The sequence below is a fragment of the Rhinolophus sinicus genome, chromosome 3 (assembly GCF_057876585.1).
Source record: "Rhinolophus sinicus isolate RSI-liver-muscle chromosome 3, RSI-T2T, whole genome shotgun sequence".
NCBI classification, from domain to species: Eukaryota; Metazoa; Chordata; class Mammalia; order Chiroptera; family Rhinolophidae; genus Rhinolophus; species Rhinolophus sinicus.
Window position 1 is genome coordinate 54,217,553 of NC_142503.1, and position 19,838 is coordinate 54,237,390.

A 19,838-nucleotide genomic window follows, 5' to 3' on the forward strand; every position below is an offset into this window, starting at 1 on the left:
CCCCTTTTCACACTGCTGTGATGCTGGGAATAGGGCAGCTGTAGTGGCAGGACCCTCTCCCAGGATACCTGAATTGCATTCTGATAAGAGTGAGGGTCCAGGATTTCCTCCTTCCTGATGCCCAGACAAAGAGTTTGAAGGTGTATTTCTGGAGGCAGAAATGTCAACTGGGCTTAGTGGTTCGTACCCTATGGTAATTTATGCATGTAACCTAGGGAATCTTCTGCCAGTATCTGTTATTTAAAGTATGCTAGTTCAAATGTTTAGATGTGACTCTTAAACTTCCTTTGGAGGAAATGTGAAAAAAAAAAAAGGAATTATAATTCAGCCAATCCAGGTCTCATAAAAGATAAAGGTGTAAAGGTGTGGGGGGCTTTTTCTTCCTGGTGCTTTCGGTGAGCTCTTCCTGTGTGCACAGAGGCCCCCATCCAAGCCTTCCTGCACTGTATCTGGGAGGTGGCCGCAGCTTGTGAAGCTAAGTGTTGTCTCACTGTTGCAATGGGGAGGGGTTGTCATTGCATTGTGAAAGGGCTATAAAGAAACCTCTCTTCTAGTTTTCTAAAAACCATCTTCTGTAAGACAGATCACGACAAGAAACCGGAAGGAATCTCTTGTCATTTCCTTATGGAACAGAGGGTGTCTAAGCATCACTTTACAGAAAGAACAATAACCAGTTAACCAATTACTTTTTCTGTATGATTTGGGGAAATGGTTTTAATTTTTAATTTTCTTTTCAGTTCACACACGATGAATTCCCACATTTCACTATTACAATGTATAGATGTGATTTCTTGTTTCATTTTATGGACACCGTTTTGTTAAACATGTTAAAGAGTTTTTATAACCTGTTTTTATAATCTGAAATTGTATTTATTTTTTTCTATTGTTAACATAAAACAGCAAATCTGAAGACTGAGAATGTAGAAGGGTGATTGCACTTAATGTGAAAAATGTGAATTCTTCCTTTTGTGTGTGTGTGTGTGATCTGCCAGCCTTGCTATCAGTTTCTTCTGTCATACACTGCCAACTGTTCTATTTAAGTATTGTGAAAACTCTTTGTTTTTTTCAGGTCGAATGAGTGATTTGAGTGTAATTGGTCATCCAATAGATTCAGAATCTAAAGAAGATGAATCTTGTAGTGAAGAAACAGATCCAGAGAACCATCTAATTGCTGAAATTTTACCTGACTTAATTGAACTAGATCTATACCACAGTGAAGAAGAGGAAGAGGAAGATTGTGCAAATGCTACTGACGTAACAACCACCCCATCAGTACAGTACATAAATGGGAAACACCTGGTCACCACTGTGCCCAAGGACCCAGAGATGGCAGAAGCTAGGCGTGGCCAGTTTGAAAGTGTTGCACCATCTCAGAATTTTTCAGACAGCAGTGAAAGTGATACTCATCAGTTTATAACAGCCGAAACTGGATCATCTACTGCCCTGCAACCTAATGAATCTAAAGAAACAACTGAATCGCTTGAAATTACATGGACACCTGAGACTTACCCTGAAGCACCAGAACAGTTTTCAAGTGGTGAATCTGATGTTTTCCCCACAGTCCCATTCCATGAGGGAGAAGCCACGGAGGAACCAGAATCAGTCACAGAGCGAGGTCTTGAACTTGATAATCTAGTACATGAACATACTGAACCGGTACCTCTGTCTTCTGAAGAATCTTCAGGAGATGCTGCCATTGACCAAGAATCCCCAGAAATGATCTTTTCAAGAGCTACCGAAGTAATATTTGGTGAAGAGGCGGAAAAAAGTACTTCTATCACATACACTCCAGGTACTGTCCCAAGTTCTGTGTCAGCTGTTTCAGAGGAACTATCAGTTACCTTAATGGGAAATCCTCAGCCTGCTGACCCGTTGTCCACTGTGGAAAGCCGGGAGCAGATGACACCGAGACAAACTGTAGAGCTTGCAGGGAGTCTTTCAATTATAACTCCCGAAGGCTCTGGGGAAGCAGAAGAAGATAAAGATAAAATGTTCACTGTGGTAACTGATTTATCACAGAGAAATACTTCAGATACACTGATTACTTTAGACACTAGCAAAATAAAGATCACAGACAACCTTTTTGATGCTCCTGCAACCGTTCACTCGGCTTATGAACAAACGTCTATAGAAGTAGTGCCTACCAAATTTGTAAGGGAAACAGCCACTTCTGAGTGGGTTTCCAGTACATCTCTTGAGGGAAAGAAAAGGAAAGATGAGGAGGAGGGAACTACAGGTCCAGCTGCCACATTTCAGCTACATTTGCCTACACAGAGATCAGATCAATTAACTTCACCCTCTGAATTAGGAAACTCAGATGAAGCTACATCTAATGATTCAGTATCTGCTGCCTGGAACAGTTTTAAGTCCTTGACAACAGCCACACAGTCTGAAAAGAATATGACAAGCTCTACTCTTGTCTTTACAGAAACAAATGTTTCAGATAATCTGGGGGCGCAGACCACTGAGCCCCACAGCAGCAGTCAGCCTGAAGTTCAGGAAGGGCTGTCCACTGTTCCAGGTAGCCCCATCTCTCTCTTTATGGAGCAGGGCTCTGGAGAAGCTGCTGCTGACCAAGAAACCACCACTGTTTCTTCATTTTCATTAAATTTAGAGCCTGAAATCCAAAACCAAAAGGAAGCAGCCAGCAGCACTTTGTCTTCCCACGTAGAAACTATGTTCCCTTTTGAGCCAACAGGACTAGATTTGAATACTGTGATGGGTCGAGAGATTACTGAAATTATAAGCCAAACATCCAAGGAAAACCTGATATTAGAGGGTTTAAGAGAGCCAAATAATGGGGCAGAAATAAATGGCTTTTCCACAGATTTTCCTTTAGGGGAAGATTTCAGTGGTGATTTTAGAGAATTCTCGACAGTATCTCATCCCAAAGCAAAAGAAGAAAGAGTAATGATAGAAGGCTCTGGGGATGCAGCATTTAAGGATACCCAGATTTCACCATCTGTAGCACCCACTTCAGATCACATCAATCACATAGCTGACTTGGAAGGACCAGGTGGCACTTCGGTTGGCACTTCAGCCTTCCCTTGGGAAGAGTTCACAGCCTCAGCCGAGGGCTCAGGTGAGCAATTGGTCTCAGTCGGCAGCTCCGTTGACCAGTTGTCTCCCAGTGCTATGGGGACTCTTGGTACAGAATCCTCATTTATTGACCAACTGTTGGGAGAAGGTACTTTCAAAGAAGTTGATAAAAGACCCACCATTTTACCAGGAGCAGAAGCTGAAGGGACTGAAGCTCCAATAGAAAATGGGGGAGTGAAGGTCAATGGCACAGTTTCAGTGGACTTGCCCCAGACAATGGAGCCAACCAAATTATGGTCTAAGCAAGAAATCAACACTGTAAGGCAAGAAATTGAAAGTGAAATAGCATCAGAGGAAAAGATTCAAGAACAAAAATCTTTTGACTCTCCCCAAAGTTCTGTCGCACCAGATCAAATAATTTTTGATTCACAAACATTTACTGAAACTGGACCCCGAAGCACAGATTATTCTACACTAACAACAAAGAGTACTGATGAGGAAATGGAGGAGGAAGGCATTCCCTTAGTTGACGTGCCTGTTCCAGAGCCAGGTACAAAGGGTTTGGAACCCTACACTACTCTCCCTGAAGTTACTGAAAAATCCCATTTTTTCTTAGCTACTGCCTCAGTGACTGAATCTATACTAGCTGAGAGTATGGTTACAGATCCATCAATCAAAGAGGAAGAAAATATAAAACCTTTTTCCGAAGTTATGAGACCAGTATCTAAAGAGTCAGACATTGATCTTTTGTTCTCTGGACTGGGATCAGGAGAAGACATTTTGCCTACTACAGTATCAGTGAATTTCACTGAAAAGGAACAAATCATTAGCACATTATATCCCCAGACTTCTCAAATGGAAAGTTTAGAAACTAGCATCTTAAGTGGTACAACTAAAGACTATAAGGGAATGGAAAATGCGGCAAATGAAGTTCAACCACTCTTTTTTAAAACAGACAGCATCTCTGAAGATACTGAGCTGGCACCCAACACAACATCACTAGAAATTTTAAGTGACACCAGGACAAAAGTACCTTCTATGGCACCTCTCACTTTCTCTGCAGACACTGAGCATCCTCCAAATCAGACTCACAGTTCAGCAGAAGAAATCCAGACTAGTAAACCACAACCTACTGCTGAACAAGTCTCTAACAAGAATTCTTCAACAGGAGAAACTAGAGAAACAGCCCCCTCTTCCACTGATTTTCCAGCTAGAACATATGCTCTTGAGATGACCGAAGGATCTGTTACATCAGCACCACAACCATCTGACTTGTTTCATGAACATTCTGGAGAAGGATCTGGGGAATTGGATACCGTTGATTTAGTCCACACTGCTGGCACTACACAGGCAACCAGGCAAGGCAGCACCCCATTTGTTTCTGATAAATCCTTGGAAAAGTATCCCGAAGTTCCCAGTGCTAAAACTGTTACGGTTGCTGAATTCCCAACAGTGTCAATGGTGCTGCCTCTTCATTCAGAGCAGAACGAAAGCTCCCCTGATCCAATTACCACGCCGTCAAATACAGTGTCGTATAAGAGGCCCACAGAAGTTGCTGCGGATATTTTCCACGACCAGTTCAGGGGATTCGAGGATTCCACCTTAAAACCTGACAGAAGAAAAGCCACTGAAAATATTATTATAGATCTGGACAAAGAGGATAAGGATTTAATATTGACAATTACAGAGAGTACTATCCTTGAAATTCTACCTGAGCTGACATCAGATAAAAATACTATCATAGATATTGATCACACTAAACCCATCTACGAAGACATCCTTGGAATGCAAACGGACATAGATCCAGAGATACCATCAGGACCACAGGGCAGTAATGAAGAAGGCACCCAAATTCAGGAGAAGTATGAGGCTGCTGTTAACCTTTCTTTAACTGAGGAAAACTTTGAGGGCTCTGGCGATACTGTTCTGGCTAGCTACACTCAGGCAGCACACAATGAATCGAAGACGTCTGAAGACAGAAGCCAATTAGATCACGTGGACTTTATCTTCACAACTGGGATCCCCATCCCAAGCATAGAAACAGAATTAGATATTTTGCTTCCCACAGCGACATCCCTGCCCATTCCTAGTAAGTCAGCCACAGTTCATCCAAATATTGAAGAACGAAACATTGAAGCAAAAGCCCTGGAAGACATCTTTGAATCAAGCACTCTGTCTGATGGCCAAGCTATTGCAGACCAAAGTGAAGTAATATCAACATTGGGTCATTTGGAAAGGACACAGGAAGAGTATGAAGAAAAGAAATATGTAGGTTCTTCTTTTCAGCCCGAATTCTTTTCAGGCGCCGGGGAGACACTGATAGATTCAACACCTCACGTAAGTATTGGTACTATCCACCTTATGGCTCAGAGTTTAACAGAGGCACCTAATATGATGGAAGGATCTAATCCCCCAGATTACACTGTTTTTGCAAAGTTGTCCTCTCAGACACCATCATCTCCATTCACTGTCCACTTAGGCAGCGGAGCCTCTGAACACACAGAGGGCCCCCAGCCAAGTGCTCTGCCTAGTGTGGATGCCGGCGTATCCCAAATGTCCCCAGGAAATCTTGCAAATATTGACGTGACTTTCAAACCATCAAGTGAAGAATACTTTCACATAACCGGGCCTCCACCCTTACCTCCTGACACAGAATTAGAACCTTCAGAAGATGAAAGTAAACCTAATTTATTAGAACCAATGGAAGCTTCTCCAACAGAACTAATTGCTGAAGAAAGAACTGAGATTCTCCAAGATTCCCCAAACAAAACCAATGTTCAACTTTCTGCACAAACAATCAAAGTATTTCCTAGTATGAGAACACCTCAGGCTGGAACTGTTGTTACAGAGGCGAGTGAAATTAAATTAGAAGGTGCTACACTGTGGCCACATTCTACTTCTGCGACTTATGGGGCTGAAACAGGTGTGGTACCTCAGCCCAGCCCACAGACTTCTGAGAGGCCCACTGTTCCTTCTTCTCTGGAAATAAACCCTGAAACACAAGCAGCTTTTTTCAGAGGACAGGATTCCACAGTAGCAGCATCAGAACAGCAAGTAACAGCGAGAATTCTTGATTCCAGTGATCAGGCAACAGTACATACTGCAGAGTTAAGTATTGCGCTTGCAACACCATCACTTTACCTTCTGGAAACTTCTAATGAAACCAGTTACCTGATTGGCATGAATGAAGAGTCAGTGGAAGGCACAGCAGTCTATTTACCAGGTAAGGTCACGGCACTGATAAATCTGTTTCCATACTTGGAAACAGTCCGTTGGTCCTAACACACATACGTGCATAATTTTTATTGTAATGTTAAATCAGTGGAGATTTTCATATTGTTCACAAAACAGGAGGCCAGGTTACAGAATTGAGTCCGTAAGGAGATGCAAAGAAAGTAAGGATAAATTATTTCTGAGCTGTATGGATGTTCTTTGTTTTGTTCTGGGTTTTAGAAACAACATACAATTACACCATGGAAAAATTTAAATAGTTAGTGGTGTAAAAATTCATTTTTCTTTTACTCACAACTGAAGTATTGCTTTGTCATATGTTCCATAGTTACACACCTTAGTCTTAAAAACAGATAAAGAATCTAATTTTTATAAATCTCTCACGGACATTTATTTATTGCTATTATGGCAATATCAAAATATGTCAGGCCTTTAAAATTTGACAGTAGTAAATAGCTCTAATATACATGTCACAGTTTGTGCAGTATGAGTTAATCAGTTCATACTTTTATGCAATTTTCTTGCTCCAAATAGTCTACATAATGATTCTCACATAGTGCCTAGCCATAGTGGGTATTCATTCAGTATTTATTCACACTCTGCCCATCGAGAGAGGTTGTTTTTTGTTGTTATTGTTGTTTGTTTTGTTTTGTTTTTACTGAATGACAGAAAGCATGAATTTGATACTGGTTCATATACACTATCTCACTTGATCTTAACAAAAAGGCTATACAGCACACACTGTTATCCCCATTTATAAGAGAGGTTCTGTCATTTGCTCAGGGTTGTACAGCCTCACACACTGGCGAAGTGAGATTTCAATCCAGATCAGCCCCACTTTAAAGTCCATGGTCTTTTCACTGTTCTTTGCTGGTTTCCTGTTAATATATTATAAAAATGGATAATTGATATTTAATGATGTAAACCAGAAATCTTGGGATATTTATTACTTTGTAGAGTTTATTTTCCTTTTATTCTAGCCTGATAATATTGAGAAATGTTCAGCAATGGTGTTTTCCTGGAATGTTATTTAAATAAATAACAGTGTCAGTAGAATCCATAAGTAGCCATCACCACCTAGCTACTACCTAGAAAAAAGAAAACAAAAATCAGTATTTCAAGATCTGTGTTGGTTGAAAAATATGTTTTATTTTAATGCATATGTTTTAGAGCATGGCTATACTTAGTATTCTTCTGATCGTTTCAACATTATCTTTTGTGTCACTGATGCTTCAGTTTGCTGTACTTCAGATAGAGTAAAATAGTCGTAAAGTGCAACGTTTATAAATGGCTTGAAGTATCTCATGAATAAAATTGATCCGAGGTGGTTGATTAATTTTTTTTTTTTTTTTGTCATCACTCTCTAATCTGTAAATGATAACCAAGTAATCTGGCCAATATGTATTCTTTTGTAATTTAGTTGAAATGTACTGCAGGTTGGTGAAAATATGATATAGAAATCATTGGTAATAGCTATATACATATAGAGAGAGTCAGTTTTGACAAATGAATGAGAAATGTATGTCAGTTATCCAGCCTACAATATTCATGAGAACTAGAGCTTGCGTCTTCATTGCAAAACAGATGGTCACTTTAGGTTAGTTCAGTAAACGGCCGTTTGTATTGGATTGCCTGGTCTATCTGTTGCAGATTTAACTTTCAGCAATTAACTCAAACTGTGTAGGGAAGAACAAAATTCAGAAAAATAAAACTTGTCTCCTATACTAAGCTAATTGCAGTTCATAGAAAGGGCCACTTTCTTGCCAAGTCCTTGTCACATATTCTTTCAGCATGGTGCCTAGTGTTTGTAGTGGGAATAGTAACAGTTCTTCACATTTGGGTGGCGCAGTTTTACCAAACACTCTACGTAAGTGTCATGATGATTTTATACTGAGGGCAATGTGGACATGTGTTGTTGATGATAGCCCTGTCATCTAGGCAGAGTACTTTCAAAGGCAGAGGGCTCAAATGGCTAAGGGGATTTTAAATATTTTTAGAAGTATAGGAGAAAGAGTCTTAGAAAAATTGGGGTAGTTTTTGAAGAAGCAGCTGTAAGCATCTGAATTAACCTAATCATAGTGTTGAAGCCCCTCATGAAAAAGTGAATCTGTTAAGTCTTCGTAGTAGAATTTGCTTAACACTCAGAAAGTTTGAGTTTGACGTTCCTATGTGAAAAAGGCTCAGTTATCTTCTATAGCAGTACCTTGTTTATCCTAATATCCCTTAGGTTCATGTTTTTTAAGTAGACATCTTTTCTTCATGTGTAATTATTTCAGGGTTTCACGTCTTAAGATTCCTGAAAGTATGGCTGTATTCCATATATAACCTATTTATGTCAATGACTTTGTAAAACTTTTAACTGTAATTTGGATTCTTGAACGTCTCGAAATAAGCAATTCTAGAAAAATATTCAAATAATAATAATCTATTAATGTAAAAAACAATTATCCAAGCATTGTTACAGAATAACATGTGCTTCAAATAGTGTAAAAGTATTTGCATTTAGAAAACATATTTTAAACTCTCTTCTCATAAATTTGTGTCTTTGACTTTTATATTTATCTGCTAGGATTATCGACTTTATTTGTGTTTTAATGAGGAAAAATGTAATAAAAGTTGGGGGTTTCATTTTAGGTGAGGCTTTGGGGTTTGGGTTTGTTATTACACAGTAGAGTTTAATCCATGTGTTGCTTTTCTCCAAGTGTAGTTTAAAGGAGTACATTTGGAACGTGTTTTTGGAAAAAGCATATTAATGTAGCAGAAGAGACTTCAGTGCACACTTTCGAAGAAAAACAGTTTCTGAGCATTAAGTGGTAAAAGGCAATAATAATTCAAATGATGGTAACAAGCCAATCTGCTAAAAAGAATGCATGTTCTGTGTATCCAGCCATTTCACATGAACTAACCTCGTTTAAAAGAATACATTTCCATTCACTGTGCACATATGTGTAATCATTTTTGACTAAAATCAATTGCCATTATCATGCCAACTAAATCTGCAGTAGAATGTATTAGTTGTCAGATACTGTACAAAATATTATTTAAAAATAGTGATGATTGAATCCCAGAAATGAATAGATGCAATTTGTAACAATTAGTTATAATGCCAAGAAACACTCCAGAGAGTAATGTTAATTTTTATGTGTAATATCTCTAAATTGCTGTGATAAAGCTTATATTATGGTAGCAAAAAAATGGCATTGTATGCTAAAATACGTTGAAAGTTAGAGATGAGCCTAATTGTTTTTCTTACTTTCCTGAACATGATAGGACCTGATCGTTGCAAAACGAACCCGTGCCTTAATGGAGGTACCTGCTATTCTACAGAAACTTCCTATGTATGTACCTGTGTGCCAGGATACAGTGGCGACCAGTGTGAACTTGGTAAGATGTCTTTGCCTGAAAGAACGTAGTGCTTTCCAAAAGATATATCGGGGGAGAATTTATAGTGTTCAAATCAATCAAGATTTCAGAGAAGTCCATGTGTACACACATTATATGTTCAGTGAAGTTAAAATCATAGAGTAATTTAAGTAGATTCTGGGAAATGGGGACAGATGGTTATTAAATGTTGTCAGTATACCCAAGACTCAGTGAGGCTTACTGAGATTTACTAGACCTTTTGTGTTTTTTACAGATAGACTCTACAAATGTAAAGTTGCATAAATATAACAAAATAACTTAATCCACCCCCAGAACTGTATATCAATAAATAATCAACTTCAATATCCTTTTAGATGATGGTTTTCTCATAACGATTAAGTAAAGAAGGCCCACAGAAATATTGGGATAAAACCCCAACACTCATATTAAAAGAGCGCTTGTCTTAAAAGAAAAGAGCCAACAGATAAGCTCTATCTGTGTGCTAATTCGTGGGGATATAGATATAGCAATATATAACATTCATTTAAGGAATAATTGCATATTAAATATATACGTAATTATAGCAAGTAATATATATAATATGCATCTATCTATATATAGATATCTATGTCTAGATAATATAGATAATATATAGATCTCTCTCTCTCTCTCTCTCTCTCTCTATATATATATATATATACATATATATATATATATATATACATACATACACACACATATATACATATCTATCTAGTCCTCATTTGTTTTACATTAAAATCAATTGCAACCTAATAAAATAATTGAATGAATTAATATGTGAACTTCTTAGAACAGTGGCTGGCACTTAGCAAGCACTATAAAAGTGTTTGGTATCCTTACTATATAGTATCATCATTACTAAGACCAATTCTTTAGATAAGAATCATTATATACCCCATTGGAAATTCAATTTACTTTGTATATTCATTTTTAAATATTATTTTTTATTTAATATAAACATTAAAGTTTTAGTGGAACTGCAAAATGCTATGGGAATAAAGTTGTTAATTTTATCAGAGGAGATCATAGAAATCTGTGTAGAAAGGTTGCATTTAGTACAGATCTGAAAGGTGGGGAGGATTTTGAAGGGCGGTGGTGGGAGACTTAGACACAGCCAACAAAAGCACAGAGACCACAAACTGCAGAATGCATCTGGGTGACTGCAAGTGTCCAGGTGTGCCTACTTAGGGGATTCCGGGGAGAAACATATTGGGAGCGAATACTAGAACACGGGTTGGAGCTAGACAGGTGTGAGAAAGTCCTGAATGCATGTACAAAATAGCTGTACTTCATACTCTAGTTGAGTAATTCTGAGACTTTAGTAATGTTTCAGAATCACCTGGAGGGCCTGGTAAAAAGAAAAGAGCCAACAGATAAGCTTTATCTGTGTGCTAATTCATGGAGATATAGATATAGCAATATATAACATTCATTTAAGGAATAATTACATATTAAATATATATGTAATTATAGTAAGTAATATAACAGCTTGTTGTTATATTCAGTAGATCAGGGGTGGGCCTGGGAATGTGCATTTTTATCATTCTCAGGTGATGATGATATTGCTGGTCCAGGGACCTCACTTTGAGGACAGCTGCCCTGGGCAACCCGTATCTCTGGAATACTTGGAAGCCAATGAGTAAAATGAACATGACTGTGTCTAAAGATGATAATCAGCACAGTGAAAGGATATATTGGAGAGGGTCTTATTTTTCATAGCCAATCAGCCCGGGGGTAGGGAGGCCAGTTAGGTGTTTTCAGTATTGCTTATGAGGTAATCAAAGCATGAAACAGGATTGGGGGTACGAAGGCTAGACTAAAACTTTATCCAGTAAGGGCTCACATAACTCATCTAGAAGAAATGGAAATAATGGCCTTCCACTAATATCTTTGAAATTATCTTAGGGTTGCCAGATATTTGGCAAATAAAAATACAGGACAGTTCAGTTAAATTTGAATTTCAGATTAAAAACAAGAATAATTTCTTAGTTTAAGTATATCCTAAATATAACATGGGACATATTTATACGAAAATTTTTTTAAATCTGAAATTCTAATTTAACTGGCTTTCTTATATCTAAATAAAGTGCTTTGACATTTTTTGAAAGTGCTTTTTTTTTTGGCCTTTTATGGTTTTATTTCAGATTTTGATGAATGTCACTCGAACCCCTGTCGCAATGGAGCCACATGCATTGATGGGTTTAATACATTCCGGTGCCTCTGTCTTCCCAGCTATGTTGGTGCACTTTGTGAGCAAGGTAAGAACTATTGCAACATCTGTACGATGAATGTTATCGATACTTCATTGTGAATGTTACTTCCAGATAGCCTTTTCTCATAATGACTTAGATTTTTTTTTTTTTAGCAATTTTGGCCATAGTGCATATTCTTTCCTGCAGAGGAAATTCACAGGTTATCTAAATACATTAGGTTTCCTTATGGCTCCATAGCTCACAACGTTTGAAAAGTAGTGTTGACTTGATCGTTGTTTTGCTGATCAGAATGCAGTTACAGATGGGCACACTGAGCTGAATTTCAGAACTCCTAGCCAACAAGAGGAGCATTGTTATATGCATTCTTCTTCAGGACAAATTAAACATTGACCAATGTGTTTTGTACCAAGGAGTATTGAATTCAATGTCAGTTGCCTTTATTTTTTCCCCCTGAACCATTTGAGACTCAAGGGTCTTATTTTTCATAACCAATCATCTCTGGCGAATGACTTGATATAGTTGTTAGAATACATTAGTTTAGGCTTGGCAAACACTATGTAAAAGATATCGTGAATCTGCTCAACAGGGAATTTTCCTACTGAAGAAGCATTTACTTTTTCTGAATGAAAGAAAGGCCTATGTTCCTGAGGCTTGAATCTCATGATCCCTGTAATTTGTATTTTATGGCCAACCTGAGAGTGTATGTTAGGTGGTTAATGGGAACATTTCTTAGTCCGTCAATCAGAAGCAGATTGCATGCTCAGCATACTAAGCTTTGGAACATCGATTTACTGTACTTAAAGTCATACAGTGGTTTGGCTTTGACAAAAGTGCCAGTGCCAAACTTCCATTCCACCAGACAAAATGAAAATGTGTTAGACACTCAGAAGCATTGGTCTGGCCCTGCATTCTGCTTTTCAGCATTACTCCAGACATCACCACAATTAAAGCAAAAATAAAAGGAGCATGTATTCAATTGCCAATCAAAGGGGATGGGTGATGGCTGAGTGTTTAGGGTTTTTTTTCCTTTCTCTTTATTGCGTAGGATGAGTCAGTTTGTTTTAGAATTTTGAAAGGTAAATATGAAAATTGACCAATTAAGATCCTCTTTTTAAAGGGAAACAGTGAGAAAGATACTATTTGTTGAAGAAAACAAAGTGTGAGACACATGAGATATTAAAGTATGTTTATATGATTCTGGCTTCTCTTAGTTCCAACTATAAGGAGCAATTCAAAAAATCATTTGTTCACGAGGTGTTTATTGAGCACCTGCTGCCTTCCAGGCTCTGTTCTGGGCACTGGAGATAGAGGTGTGAATGAAAACAGACAAAGCCCCTGATCTTGGTGACTAGCCGTAATTCTTGGCAGAGAATAAAAAGGGATACTATTTGTTGGATATGTTATAGTTTATTAAATGCTTCCATGTATATAATTTCCCTTGGTTGACATAGTATTTCTGTGCCTTAAGTATGCCAGAAATTGAGGCCCAGAGAGAAAAAGCTGTGTGTTCAAAGTCACACAGCTAGTAAATCAGTGAGTAGAAAAATGAACCTATGCTGCCGCTTAAAGCCCAGGTTTTTCTCAATACCTTTACACTTCTAAAGTAACTCTTACAGAGAAGCATTTCCTTTATGTGTGAACCTGATGGATCTAGTGGTAACAGATCCTTGTGAGGAACTTTGGGGCCAGTTACCTTTTCCATCCCTTTAAAGGAATGTTAAAAATAAAAGGTTTTGATTTTTTTTTTTCTCTCATTTGTGGTGTCATCTAACTTTCAGGTATATTCTATATTACAGCAAGTTTAACTTTCATTCACATTATTTACTGAAAAAGAGCTATCGCAGTCTGTTTACCAGATGCAGCTGTGCTCCTGTGATTTATTGCCAGGACACTGAAAGATTTTTTTTCCCTCTTTTCAGGTTGCCTAAGAACAAATGTTTTCTTCATTAACAGCAGCGTTGTTCTCTAAACAGTTTTTTTTTTATCCAAATTTCGGTGATGACTGTGTTGTTTCTTCATCTGACCTTGTCTGTTCTCTGCATTAGTAACATCCCAACTCCCAGTAACTCTGGAATAAGGGCCACATTTTGGTATAATGATAATAGATATGAAATCTAGAAGGGGAGGTCTTGAACAGTGGAAAGACAGTTCTTACACAATTGCTCCCAGCCATGTCAAGGATACAGCTTGCCAGTGAGAAGTCCCTAAGTATTGAAAATTTCTTAAAGCTTGACAGCTATTTGTCAAAGACGTTGAAAACATTGCCTACATATCATAAAGAGAATAGATTTTTAGTGAAATTATTTAAAAGTGTTGATTGGTTTTCTGTGGTTATGAATAGGAGTTGTCATGCCTTCCCCCCACCACCTTCCCCCCCACACAGGCAAAACTAAATCTGAGACTTTGTAATGTAACCTATGAACTATGGGAATTTTAAAGCATAAGAAGTATTTCCATGTGTAGTATGATTTTTTAAGAAAATACCATCCAAAAGGGTTGGCTTTTAATAAATGTATATTACATAATTTTTAGGTAAGATTGGAAAAGCAAATAGACTGCTTCTGAGATCTCTTTTCGAAGAGCATCCTAGGAGACGCTGCTTGACACGTAGTCCTTCCTTACATATTTATTGAATCCATGAGTAATAAAAATTAAGTAAATCAGTGTGGATATTTGGCTTTATTTAAGTCACTTTGTTCAGTGGTAGTTGCACATATATTTATAATCATTGGGAAGCTATAGTTTATATAGTACAGATACATAAATTGTCCCTGTTTAGTTTTCACAGAAACTCTGCCCCTATTTTTAGAATTATGTTCTTATAGGAATGAATATGCTAATTGAGAAAGACATTGTGGCAGTGACGTGGTCATACATGTAAATTTTATGATCATGTGGGTTTTTTTGTGTAAGAGGAAGAACACTTAATGATAATCTATTTTGATAATAAAAGACAAAGAAAACCAAACTATAACCATTTGGGTTAATAGAAGATAAGAAAGAGTGTATAGAAGAATATTTTCGGATGTATTATTCAATAAATTAGGGATCCTTGAGAATTTTAAACGCTGTCTTAAAATAAACAATAATTTCCAGGTTAAGGAAATCTATGCTATTATAATTAGATCTATGCTATTATGCACTATTAACTTTGGCAGTGAGTGTTCTAAATTTTTTTCCAATTCTCCTCTCAGATAACCTAACCCCCTCATATATGAGGATCTGTTTCTTCCCCACCACTCGCACCTCACCTCTGAATTCTTCCATGAGAATTTACCAACAGGAAAAGTACCACATCCAAGTAATAAAAATAGGCTTCATTCTTGGGCACTGAGTGCTACTTTTATACCAAATCATCTAGCTGTGTCTTGAGTCCTTTCCGATGAGATTTGGTGGTCTCCAAACAACACTAATAAAACTCAAAACTTCCAGTGCACATGATTTAAACCAATTAGTCAGCTGGCTGTAACTAAACAACAGACCTGATAGACTAAACTGAAATAAAGACTGTTCTCAGAGATAAGTTGCATCTGTTGCATGATTATAGTATAAATCGCCAAAGCCAGAAAAAAATTAAATCTCTTAGAATGCATACTTTTCCACAATTACAGAAAGAGGAGTAGATGGAGTGCTAGTCGAGAGACAATTTGACTTTCAATTTGGCCACAAAGTCTGATATATAAAACACGTATTTATTTCATGTAGTAGGGTTTTATTTTCTTCATTGATCGGTAAAATTAGGGGAGGAACAGATGGCCATTAGGTAATCTGGAAAGTTTTCTTGGTGCTTAAAATTCTATGAACTTTGCAGTTTTGTTAGTTTTACATGTAACTAGTTAAATACATTTGTGACATTTGTTTTTGTGAAACTCAAAATTATTTCTGTTAATTATTAGTAAATAAAGTTTAACCCCAGTTAAGAGGGGGTGAGTCTGAGGGAAGATTACCACTGAGAATGCAATGCTATGAGCTAAGCTACGTTCCTGTGAAAATGCATAAAAACTGACAATCTAGAAAGTATAGCTGAAGCATACGGTCAGTGTAAAATTAGGTATATTGGAAAAAAAGTTTTCGTGCCATCTGGATACTGGTTACAGTGTGCTTGTTATGAAAGAGAAACATCACACACACACACACACACACACACACACCACACACACACCCTCTATACATATATGTATGTATGGCTGGGTGGAACAAGTCTTTATTTCAGTTAAGTCTCTCAGGCCTGTATCTAACCATGGGCTAATTGATACAAGCGTTAAGTTCCTCAATGTTACCACAAAAAGAAGTTGAAGGAAACGACACAACATTATTGGAAGACCTGCTGTGGAGCCACCCACTTAGCAGGAATCAGTTTGGTTCTCTTTATCATAATTTTTCTGTCATCATGACCAATTTTATGAACCCTTTACTTCAGGAACATTGTACTGATACTGACTTGGGTCTTCTGTTAACACTCGGATAGATGAGCCAAGTTTGAATGACGTACATGAGTTTCATAAGCCTCTGCCTTGTTTCTTCCCAGACACTGAGACATGTGACTATGGCTGGCACAAATTCCAAGGGCAGTGCTACAAGTATTTCGCCCATCGACGCACGTGGGATGCAGCCGAACGGGAATGCCGTCTTCAGGGTGCTCATCTCACAAGCATCCTCTCTCATGAAGAACAAATGTTTGTGAATCGTATGTACCAAATATACACTGGTTTCCTGAAGCTTCACTAATTCTCACCAACTTCTTAGCATTCTATCTAACTAAATAAAGAGTAGCTTTCTCAGTTGTGATTCAACTTACTAAATCCCTCATCTGTGAACTACTTAAAATCATCTCTCCTATATAAGAGCCTCATTTGGGGAAATACTCAGTTGTAACACAGGAAGGCACTTCTTGGTCGGCAGCAATAATAGGTGAGACAGCATGCTATAGGTTGAATCATCAAAAATTATTATTTGATCATTTTTTTTGACTTAGAAAAATGTCCACCTTGTATGGTTCAGTCTAATTCTTCTCATGGTAACCTATCTTGAATATATTCATATGTTCTCTAAAGAGAATATTGTTTTATTTTTTTATCCCGCTAATTAAAATTGAATTAATAGCACCCTATTCTTATCCTCTCTGCATAATTGGTTGTCATTCAAGTTTCTAATTACTTTAGACTATAGAAAGTGGGCTTTGTAGTAAGATCATGAATAAATGGAGACTGAATGTTAACGAAACTTACTACCAGAGCTGTTTAATAACTCCTTAGACTATAGCAAAGAGGAGGACAGCTAGCTTTTATGTAGCAGATACATGGAACATTTTTGCTCATGAAGCATTGTTTGATACTCAATTAAATATGTTCTCTTGATGCCTGCTGTCTTTTAGAAATTCAGTTGTTAATTTGCAGTCTGGATAGAAGTTCATTTAACTTTTTTGCATGGTATGCTTGCCAGTGACTCATCTCACAGTGAAAGTAATTATTTTTGAGAAAACTTTGCAGAACTGTCTGGTCTAGGTGTTCACTGTTTAAAATGGTGTGAGAAGAAACATGTGGCTTCCAAAATGAGGCTCCCATGGGTAAGATCTGTCACGTTATACTGGGTCACTGAATTTTTGCCAATGGCATACATAGCTTAAAAAAAAAAAAAAGAAATGAATGGAAAGTTTCTATCATGAGTAAGGGCGAAAAAATTACTTATAGTAAACTGCTAGGAAAATACTTGTCTGTGTCTGATATTTTAATGTTTCACAAAGTTTGCAAATTAGCTTTTCAGTTTAAAGCACCTTGGACAATAGAACAAAAGCTCATTAGGCAATGAAAGATTTTTATGAACAACTAAACAAACAAACAAAAAAAACTCTAGCCAGAAAAGAAGATTCATGATTCACTCTGAAAATCATTTTTGAATATATTTTATCCATATATGCATATATGGTAAAGGTAATAAAAATATCTGTGTTGTTTACCATCTTTTAGGTTTGGGCCATGATTATCAGTGGATCGGCCTCAACGACAAGATGTTTGAGCATGACTTCCGTTGGACTGATGGCAGCACACTGGTAAGTCGCTGATGGAAACGATACAAATTCTAGGGTCTCGGTATTGTGTGCTGATTGCACGGTGTGGAGGGAGCCTTAGACTGGAGACCTGTTAAGTGACTTACTCATGGTCACTCAGTGAAATAGAGGGGGTTACAACAGGGTTCTGTTTGAACTGATCCAACTACCAGTGCTCCAGTCATTGGCTTTCTTTATAAGAAGAGTGTATCAGATTTCCACTGAACGGAAAAACCACATAATCAAAATCGCCTCAGGTCTGTCTTTCAGATAGTTATCTTTGCTTAGTATTGCTTCGAAAAAGAGTAACTGTAAAAGAAAGAAAGAGAGGGAAGGAGAGAGAGAGGGAGGGAGGAAGGGAGGGGGGAGAGAGAGAGAGAGAGAGAGAGAGAGAGAGAGAGAGAGAAACAGAGAGAGAGAGAGAGAGAGAGAGAGAGAGAGAGAGAGAGAGAGAGAGAGAGAGAGAGAGAGGAAGGCCTTTAAAAAAATATCTTTCCCTCTGACATAATCGCACTGGAAATCTGTTATAAGGCATGGCTAATTTTCAGCCAAGCAAAATTCCCCTTTTTTTCATTTTAAAAAGCGTTGTTGAATTTTGATCTTGTGAATTTCCTTCCATTTAAACTCTACTGATTATGTTTCTGTAGCTGTCTCTCCTTAAGGAAAGGAGTGATTTGGTAATACTGGCCACAACCTTTAGCAGGAGGGAATACAGTTCTTAAGTGAGGATGGGGGAAGCTGTTTGGAGTCACTACTGGTAAATAAATACACATGAGTCTAATTTTTTAGAAACAGTTCAAGTGTGGTTAGCTATACTAGTGTTCCCAGGCCGTGGCTGTTTGTTGGAATCACCAGGAGAGTGTAATTAAACAACTGTTGCCTAGGCCTCAGCTCAAATCCAGGAAAGCAAAATCTTTGGCAGCTATACTTTCTAAATGTTCCCCAGATGATTCTAAACTGCAGACAAAGTTGGGATCTACTGGGCTAGACAGCAAGTGTAAATCAACTTCTAAATTAGATAAATAAGAAGAAAAATTGAAAATAATGTTTAAGCTCTTTTTGCGTATGGATTACTTAGCTGCTTAAATTTCATTCATTACCTGCCACCTGCCACTCATCAGATTTAATGTAAAATGTAAAGTTCATCTTAAAACAGATGCCAAAGTAATCGCTGCTTCTGGAAGTTCTACACTTGTCTGTTCAGGAAAGCTTCTTGGTACTCCTATGCTCAGTCCACCTCTATCAGTCACTGTACTAGGCGCTTTGCATTTGTTTATTCCCCACAATAACCTTTAAGGGAGGCATTAGATTATTTTACAAGTAGAGAAAGAGAAGGTCAGCGGGCTGAGAAATTTGCCCAGAATCACACTACTGTTAAGTGGTGAAGTCAGTATTTGAACTCAGGCCTGTCTCCAAAGCCACAGGCCTTCTTCTGGCTGGTATCTCCTTGACTTTAAAAAGAGTATCCTCATTACATTTTGCTTTTAGCAACCCTGAAATAAAGCTTGGCTTGCCCTCTATCTTTCATCGTTCTTTATGTTTAATCAGCACGGTTTGTCATTCGAGTTGGTAAATAGGTTCTTTGGCAAGATTCAGAAAAAAATAGAGATTGTCCATAAAATACATTTCCAGTAAGGTATATGAAGCACACCCTCTGGATAAATAGTCGCATTTTCTTCTAATTGTCCTAGCTAGGTGGTATATCTGCAGTTGTTGCATCTGTATTATTTTTTTATTTTGCTATACCTAAGGGGGATAAATTTGGTCAATTAGATTAATAGCGGTTGGTATGGCATAAGTCCTTATATAGTAATTTTAATTGAAGATAAATGAGTTTGTTTTTATTAATTTATAATTGAACATAAAAATTAAAAGGATTTCTTTGGTGTACTATAGATAGTTAA

The 19,838-nt window shown here is 37.6% G+C and overlaps 1 protein-coding gene across 4 annotated transcripts in view; it reads left to right on the forward strand.

Moving 5' to 3' along the window:
• The window catches only part of VCAN (versican), a 103,723-nt gene that overhangs the window by 63,534 nt on the left and 20,351 nt on the right, over positions 1–19,838 (forward strand). For 3 of the 4 annotated variants that reach the window (XM_019746374.3, XM_019746375.3, XM_019746376.3), the window contains 5 exons: positions 1,070–6,262; positions 9,541–9,654; positions 11,820–11,933; positions 16,417–16,575; positions 17,855–17,937. In XM_019746374.3, the coding sequence (XP_019601933.3) occupies positions 1,070–6,262; positions 9,541–9,654; positions 11,820–11,933; positions 16,417–16,575; positions 17,855–17,937 (5,663 nt within the window). The remainder of the gene's footprint in view (positions 1–1,069; positions 6,263–9,540; positions 9,655–11,819; positions 11,934–16,416; positions 16,576–17,854; positions 17,938–19,838) is intronic. The other variant, XM_019746377.3, reaches the window with a different exon arrangement.